General features: G+C 43.0%; 1 protein-coding gene across 1 annotated transcript; it reads right to left on the reverse strand.

Annotated features, from left to right (window-relative positions):
* Positions 1-492: 492 nt before the first annotated feature.
* LOC131892599 (uncharacterized) lies at positions 493-8261 on the reverse strand. Its single transcript, XM_059242412.1, has 3 exons — positions 4154-8261; positions 3947-4086; positions 493-3884 (listed from the first exon to the last, which is right to left on the reverse strand). Exons 1-3 carry the CDS (start codon positions 8070-8072, stop codon positions 630-632), a joined length of 7314 nt encoding a protein of 2437 aa, XP_059098395.1. The 5' UTR covers positions 8073-8261; the 3' UTR covers positions 493-629.
* Positions 8262-8608: the final 347 nt, after the last annotated feature.

The raw sequence follows: 8608 nt of genomic DNA on the forward strand, positions 1-8608 counted from the left end.
GGACGTGCCACTTTTTTTAGATCACAGTTGATCATCTTACTTTTTAACACCCTATGTCGGATGATTTGATTACTTTGATGGAAGCTTGAAAATGGTTCTCTTGATATCCATATGGTCTCATTCAAGTCTTTGATTTTTAACTTGTTTATAGAAAGCATAAATCTATTCGTTTTAAGTCTTGGCCAAATTATTTTTTTACTGTACACAGTTACACACCATCTAAAAACATTGTGTACACTCCTAAATGTTCTAACGTTAAGGGAGAAGCAGAGTCGTGCCACTTCTACTCAGAAGAGTGCATGCTTAAGCCCACATAATCTTCACATATCACCCATATCCAGGTTCTATCAAACCAGAGGCATCGCGATGGAATTATAGTTCGCAGAAAGTGCCTCTCTGAAATGGTTCGTTTATTTCTAGACTACGTTTTCCTACGTTTCCCCCTCTCTATTCTTCAATATTTTTGCTCTTTCACAAGGAAATCTCGATGTGTAGGTTAAAAATATCTTATTAAACAGGATATTGGCATGTAAGCAAAATGCACACTCATAACAATATCAAGCACCATGCTTAAGTAAAGATGATGCACAAGAAATGATCGATTCTTTCGACGTTTGGTGTTTCAAAATTTAGGTAACTTCAACGTAGGGATCAATTTTTTGAGAAAGACATTCCTGAAGCCATACATTCACTAAGTCCATTTCTTTCAGGTCTCCATAAAAGACTGTTTGGATCCCATTTTTAAAATGAGCCAGCATTGGGAGTTGTTCTAAGTTATATTCGGCGGCGATTTCTTCAACGTCATTGGTTTTCAAGAAGTTCGCGTTGGGCAAATCATCATCGATGTCTTCGAGTTTGCGCAGAATTCGATCAGCTAAGATATCTCTTTCCTCATAAAAGAGCACAAACATGCTGGAGCTCTCTCGTTCAATAAGCTTATCCAACGTCATCGCATTGACATCGATGATTCTATCCGCCAAATCCATGGTTTTAATGGAAGTTAACCACCTTAATACGGCACGAGCATTGCTCACTTCCGCCGGGTACCGCATGAACTCGCCGTTTCTGTAATATGCTATGGCAGGGAATTTGGATATCCATTGCTCGTGAGCTCGTTCAATCTCTTTTGTCATGACCAAAACGATGCCAAATTCGTCCAAGGAGCTGTCAATAGTCTCCAGGTTCTCGACCACTGTGTCACAGTATTCCTCTGTTTCACCTTCGTCATCGTCAGAACACAATCCTAGAAATAAGACGGCTACAAATTCGTTCTCTTGAATGATCTCCTCCAGCATGTCATCCGTGACCTCCTCTATGGAAGCCATGTTTCGTTGGTAGATCAACCATTCTTTCAAGGATTTCACATCGGACAAGGATCCTGGATAGAGGAAGGGAATGTTGTTTTCATAATACACTAAAACCACCGTCTCTTCGATCCCTAGGGTTTTGAAGATGTCCGGATCGGATATTTGCGCCATTACGATATCATGCATTTTGCATTCTTCATCTAAAGGAGTAAGAGTGTCAATGACTTGGGTGGTTTCTTGAGATTTGCCATTGGAGTACAAAATGGCGGCAAACTCAACTCGTTCCAAAAGAGAGTCCAAAATGTTGGCTTTTACCTCGGCAATGTGCTCTGATTGAAGTTCTTGGGTAACCCAGCCTAAGAGTGAATCATCATTGCGAAGATCTCCAATGTAAACCAATGGAATACCACGTTTGAAATATGCGATGGACGGTTTCATGGTCAGGGAATAATCGTCCAATGCTGATACATCTGAGCATCTCACAAATGATACTCGTTCACTTTCAAGATTGTCATCCACTGATTTCAAACGCTCCAAGATGTCTTCAACCGATTTGTCGGAGGCTTCGTGAAAGAAAACCACCAGATCATCTTCCATTTCCACCAGGTATTTGAGCATCTCTCGGTTTACGTGTTCAATTTGGCCCAGGATCTCAATGGTTTCCACATTAGATAACCATCTCAAGATCTCGTGGAGGTTCTGTATGTCCCCGGGGTATTTTTCAAACAATCCATTCTTGAAGAGAGCAATGGCTGGAAATTCAGTGATGTTATGGGTTTGAAAAGCAGCCATTCGCTCCAGATTCATTACAGAGGCATAACCAATCTCGGTCAATTCTTCAGTGATCTCTTCCAGAGCTTCTCGGGCAAAATTTTGACGAAGTTGGCAATCATCACTAGATTCCTTGCAGAATCCCAAGAACAGAACAACGACATATTCAGATTCTTGAACTATTCTCTCCATTAGCACATCGGTGACTTGCGGGATTTTGGCGAACTTCTTTTGTTCCTGAAGCCAAAAGAACGTTTCGTTGGCCATATCCAAGAACTCATTTGGACACAAACTGGGCAGGCCATTTTCGAAGTAAACTATGGCTGGAGTAGCTTCGATCCCAAACTCGAGGGCTTTACTTTCATCATTGATCTTGACTAATGAAATGCTGAGAGAGTCGCATTCATCATCAAAACCTTCCAGGTCTTTTATGAATGCAACATCATCTTCTTCAGATTTGTTAAAAAAGAGCACGGCCAAATTGTTCGTTTGTTCCACCAAGACATCCAAAATTGGAGCTGTGACCTCTTCGATTTCATCCAATTGTGTAGTATGCATGATCCATGACAGGACTTTTTTTTCCTTCTCAATGTCATCCTCATAAACCAAAGGAATCCCTCGACTAAAATGAACCAAGGTGGGCAGAGAGCCCAATCCAAAAGCCTTTTCAACGTTTTTGTCCGAGCATTTCACAAGATCGATGCTTTTCTCCTGGAAGCTCTTGTTTTCGCGTATCTTCTCCAATTTTTGAGCAATGGCATTATCGCGGATGGAGTGAGATTTATAGAGGAAAGCCAACAAGTGAGTTTCGGTCTCGATTAGGTGCTCCAACATGTTTTGGTTGATCTCTGCTATCTTGTCGTTAACGTCAAGCGTCTCTTTGTCCGAGATCCAACTGAGGATCATCATCTCGTCGAATAGATCACCTTCATACACCACAAACTCTCCATTCTTGAACAATCCCAATGCTGGAAATCCTCGAACAGATTGCTGTCGGGCGAAACTTCTGTCTTCGGTCGTCACCAGCATGATCCCTAAGTCAGTAATTATGGTATCAATGGTTTCCAGCTCTTGCAGTATGAGTGCACAAGGATCATCTGCTTCACAAGGTCCCGAGAAAAACACGGCTATAAATTCTTCTTCTAAAACCAGCTTCTCCAGGATGGTATCGGTTACCTCTTCAATGGTATCGGTGGTTTTTTGCTCAATCAACCATTCCAGCAGACTGTCTTCATTCAAGAGATCCCCATCGTAAATGGAAGGGATCTTATTTTCAAAATACAATAATCCAGGTCTATCTTGAATGCCATAATAGCTCGCCTCCTCCTTATCAGCCACCTTGACAAAGCTGATTCCAAATCTGGAGCTGTCGTCGTCAATTTTTTCCAATTCTGCCAATACTTTCCCATCCATCTCTCCCTCTTCGTCAAAGAATAGAACCGCCATTGTTCGATCTCGTTCGATGAGCTTCCTCAGTACCAAAGTGGTGACGTTCTTGATTTCCTCTTGTTTTAAGATGGCCTTCATCCACTTCATGACGGTATTGTCATTGAACAGATCACCCTCATAGACCACGGGCACCCCTTCTTCAAAATAGACTAAAGAAGGGAAGGCCTCAATCCCATATGTGTCTTTTGCTTCAGGGTCTGCAATCTTCACCATTGTCAGGTCTTGCTTGTCGAGTTTCTCATCGATTTGTTCCAACTCTTCCAGGATGACATGGGCTTCAGCGTCTAAGTTATTGTAGAAAAACACAAAAGCGTCGTTCTGTTCCACCAAGATGTTTTCCAACATTGGAATGTTTACCTATAAGGTAAGTGTCGTTTCATTGCATTGATGCATTCTATGTACGTTTCCAAGACACTTACTTCGTCAATGACACCAATGATTTTTAGTGTATCTTCGTCGGTCAACCATTTCAAGATATGCTTCTCGTTCTCTTGATTGCCTTCAAATTGGATGAAATGGCCATTTCTAAATAAGCCTAATGCTGGAAACTCCCGAACACCTAAGGCAAAAGACACATAATTTACCGAAAAGGTATAATTTGTTACCTAATCGACTGATTTTTATACCATTATCTTTGGCCACCTCAAATCCCGCCGTGGTGACAATGATAATACCAATATCATCCAAGTCGTCATCGATAGTTTCCATTTCTGCCAGTATCTTGTCGCAATTGACTCTGGATTGTTTCGAGGATCGAGGTGGATCATTTTCACCTTCTTCATTATCATTATTATCATCATCATTATCGTGCTCAGAATCGGTGGGACAACCATCACCACGGAAGAATACGGCTACAAACTGGTGTTTGTCAATGAGCTCTTCAAGCATGTTGTCACTCACTTCTTCGATGAATGAGGCGGATTTGTGCCTTTGCAGGAAGTCAAACGTGTCATCAGGATTGTCGATATTGGCCGTCATCACGGACGGAATTTCGGAATGGTAGAAAACAAGTTTTGGCAAATTATCCAAGCCCAATCGACCGGCTTCCTCTTCGTCCTTGATCATCACGATGGCAATGTCATTCTCTTGGCATTCTGGAGCAATCTGCTGAAGATTTTCCACGGTGGGGTCTTCCTCCATATCATAGAAGACAGCTGCTATGTGATCAAATTTCTCCACCAATTTTGTGAGGACAATGTCGTTCACCTCATGCATTCTGGTCGTATTGGCTTCAGTTTTGATCCATTTGAAAGCTTCACTGGCGTTCATGACATCTCCTCTATACTTGCCAGGAATTCCACTCTTAATATAAACAAGGGCGGGTAATTCTGTGATTCCGTATTGGAGTTCTGTTCCAGGATCTGAACTCCGAACCATGGAGATCCCAAGTTTGTCCAATTTGTGGTCAATGGTCTCCATGACTTGGATGATTTCGTCGGAATCACGGGCTTTCTCGTCGTAAAACAGAACCACGAGCTTGTCATCCGTTTCGTAAAAGTATTTGAGCATTTTGGTGTTCACTTTTTCGATCTGGTTTTTGACCTTGAGGTTACCATGGCTAACGAACCATCTTTTGATTGGCTCCGACTCACTAAGGCTGCCTCGATACTTAAGAAAGGCCCCATTACGAAACAATCCCAAGGCTGGGAACTTCTCAATTTCCAATGTGCTTTGAGCATATTCGGTATTTTGCATGCGCACAAAGCTAATCCCGATGGCTTCAAGGTCATCGTCAATCTCCTCCAGGTTTTGGACAACCTCTTGACAGTCCTCAGAGTGGCATGGACCGCTGAAAAAAATTCCAAGGTACTCCTCGTCTTCTTTCAGTTTGGCCAGGATTTCTGTGGTGACATTTTCAATCACGTTCTCCTCAGCCATAAAGGTCATCCATTCAAAAATGGACTCCTTGGACTCTTCGCCGTAGTAAAGACACGGTATATTTTCCTTGAAATGAACCAATGCTGGGAGGTCGGTCAGTCCCATTTCTTGCTCGAAATCGGGATCATCCACTTGAACGAGAGTCAGCCCCGCGTCCGTGAATTCATTATGATACTTCTCCAGGTCTTGAATAATCTTGAATTCTTCTTTGTCCTCGTCATCGACAAAAAGCACTCCGATGTGATCAAACTTGTCCAATAAGCCTTCAAGGATGTTCCTTGTCACCGATTTGATCTCGTCTTTTTTCAACTCGTCTGAAATCCATTTCAGAATTTGGCCTTCGTTCATGAGATCACCTACGTAAGGCTCGGGGATCTTCCGTTCAAAATAGACTAATCTTGGAATGTATCCCAATCCATAATCTTCAGCAATTCCATCCTCTGAGCTTTTGATTAAAAGCACTCCGTCATTCTCCAAGTTATCGTTGATTGCAGTTAACTTCTTAAGGACTTTAATTGCCCTTCCATCTCCTTTGGTATATAGGAACACGAACACATGTTCACGTTCTTCGGTCATGTGTTCCATCAAGGCCAAACCCACCTCTTCAATTTGATCAGGTAGCAAGATATGATTCAGGTCGGTCAGAAACTTGAGGACTGCCATTTCATACTCAATATTGCCTTCAAAAAGAATTTTTTGACCGTTTCTATAAAAGACCACCAAGTGTTCATCTTCTGGGGCTTTGATCTTTTGTGGAAACGATTGGTCTTCAATTTGGACAAAGATTATCCCGAGCTTTTCCAACTCCTCGTCGATCGTGTCCAAATCATTTTCCAGCTCCTCGCAATGATCTGGAGTGTCATGATTGGACAAGAACAAAACAGCAATGTATTCCTCTTGTTTGATAAGATCATCAAGCATCTTGAGTGTAATCTTCTTGATCCGAGCCTCGATTAATTGTTCCTGAAGCCAATGAAGTAGTGTTTCAGGGTGAAAGTCATCATCGTACAAACTGGGAACGTTCTTTTCGAAATAGACCACGGCTGGTGAGACGTCGATGCCGAATCGTTTGCCGGCTTCAATCACGTCAACTTTGACCATCATCATTTCTAAGCTTGCCGCAGCCTCGTCCACATTCTCCATGTCTTCAATGAACTGCTGTTGCTTTTGCTTGTTTGGGTCATGGAACACCACTACGAGATGTTCCACGTTGACTGCCAATTTTTCCAGGGCTGGTAGTTCAATCAAGGGAATCTCTTCATTCTCTTTCATTTCCCGGATCCAGATGAGAACATCAGATTCATCGAGAAGGTCCCCGTCTTTAGGGAACACTATTGGAACCTGATGGTCAAAAAGGATCAAGGCAGGGAGAGGATTGAACAAGCCAAATGTGGTGGCTAACATCTTGGTATTGGTGCACTTGACCAATTCGATACCATCCCCGTCCAGATCATCGTCAATTGTCTCCAATCCTTGGAGAATATTGGCAGTTTTCCGGTTGTCAGATTTATTATCATAGAATAACACAGCCACGTGGTCCTCTTCTCGAATCAGTCTCTTGAGCATTTGAGGTCCAACAATTTCGATTTGACCCGGTAACTCGATGGTCTCTTCATCGATCAACCAACTCAAAAGATCCCTTTCGTTGTCCAAAGTTCCTTCATGAAGGAGAAATTGTCCGTTACGAAACAGTCCCAAAGCAGGGATCTTTCTTACGCCCAGCTGAGTGCCCGCATATTTAATCCCCTGGGTCGTGACCAAAGGGATCCCAAATTCGTCTAGCTCATCGTCAATGTTCTCTAACTCAGCCAGGACTGTTTCGCATTCCTTATTTGTGAGAGCCTTTTCGTCGCAAGGACCCGTGAAGAACACGGCCAGATATTCAGTTTCATTCACCAATCGGATGAGAATTTGCTCCGAGACGGTTTCAATCGTGGCCGAGGTCCTTTGCTCCTCAATCCACTCCAAAAGAGTCTCCATATCTTCCATAGAATCCTCATAGATAGAGGGAACGCCATTTTCAAAATACGAGATGGCTGGGAGATCTTTGAAGCCAAAAGACGCTGCTTGAGCCTTCCCTTCGACCTTGGCCAAAGCGATATCGTATTGCTCGCAAAAGTGCTGGATCTCGTCTTCCTCACCCGCTAAAACTGAGTTGTCTTCCTCATAAAATATGGCTAAAACGGCTTCCGAGAGTTTTGCCACGCTCCACAGAACGTCCAGTTCCACCACATCAATATCGTCGCTCTTGACCTCGTCCGTGATCCACAGCTCCACATCCTTGTGATTGAAGGACTGTCCCCGATATCTCTCAGGAACACCATCGTCGAACAAGAGAAGTACGGGCAATTCATGGCGGGTTTTAATGCCATACAAATGGAACTCATCCTCGTCTCCGATTTTGACGATGGGTGTCTCGTACTTGCCCTCTAAAGTGACTTGTTCCAATTGATGGACCACTTGATTCACATTCCCCAACTTGGCTGGATCGTAGAATAGAACGGCCAGGTACTCGGAATCCTCAACCAAGTCAGCCAACTTATCCGCCGTGACCTCCGTGATTGGCGGTCGCTTGCCATTGTCAATCCCCGCGTTAAACGGGAACTGACTGGCCACGAGGAGGACGAAGCCCAACCATTTTGGGTACCACCACTGTCCCAGGTTCATCTCCTCAAGATCTGGACATACTAAGAGGAAAACAAGCGCAGCACGAACCGCAAACGGGGAAAGTCGATGGGGTACATGCACAACAAACGGTCTGTGAGGCCGGAAAGAATAGGTAACCTATGTATAGGTAATAAAGAGGGGCATGGGAGCGAAAGCCGTCCACAAATCTTGGCAGAACGCCTTGATTTGAGTGTGCGACTAGCGTTTCGTGGGCTCAAATGCAAGCACCGAGTTATCGATAAACTTGATATACTCACTTTTTGAAAGCTTAGTGTTGCTCAAACAGGCTATCGGAATGTTAGTTCATCTGGGTTTTAAGAGGGATCACGATACTTACAAAGCTATCTTAGATTTGTTTGAAGTATGCTATTGAGATTTTTGATGACATTTTCTTATTTGAACAAAATCTACCCTGTGCTTTTGGGATGTTTTTGCATGTACATGAATATGGGTTTGACATTTTAGTTTTTCTTTTAATTTCGTTTGAAGATATTCGGTAACGAACTTTTAATAATAACGTTTATTTGCGACTCTTG

Source organism: Tigriopus californicus, chromosome 2, assembly GCF_007210705.1.
Source record: "Tigriopus californicus strain San Diego chromosome 2, Tcal_SD_v2.1, whole genome shotgun sequence".
NCBI classification, from domain to species: Eukaryota; Metazoa; Arthropoda; class Copepoda; order Harpacticoida; family Harpacticidae; genus Tigriopus; species Tigriopus californicus.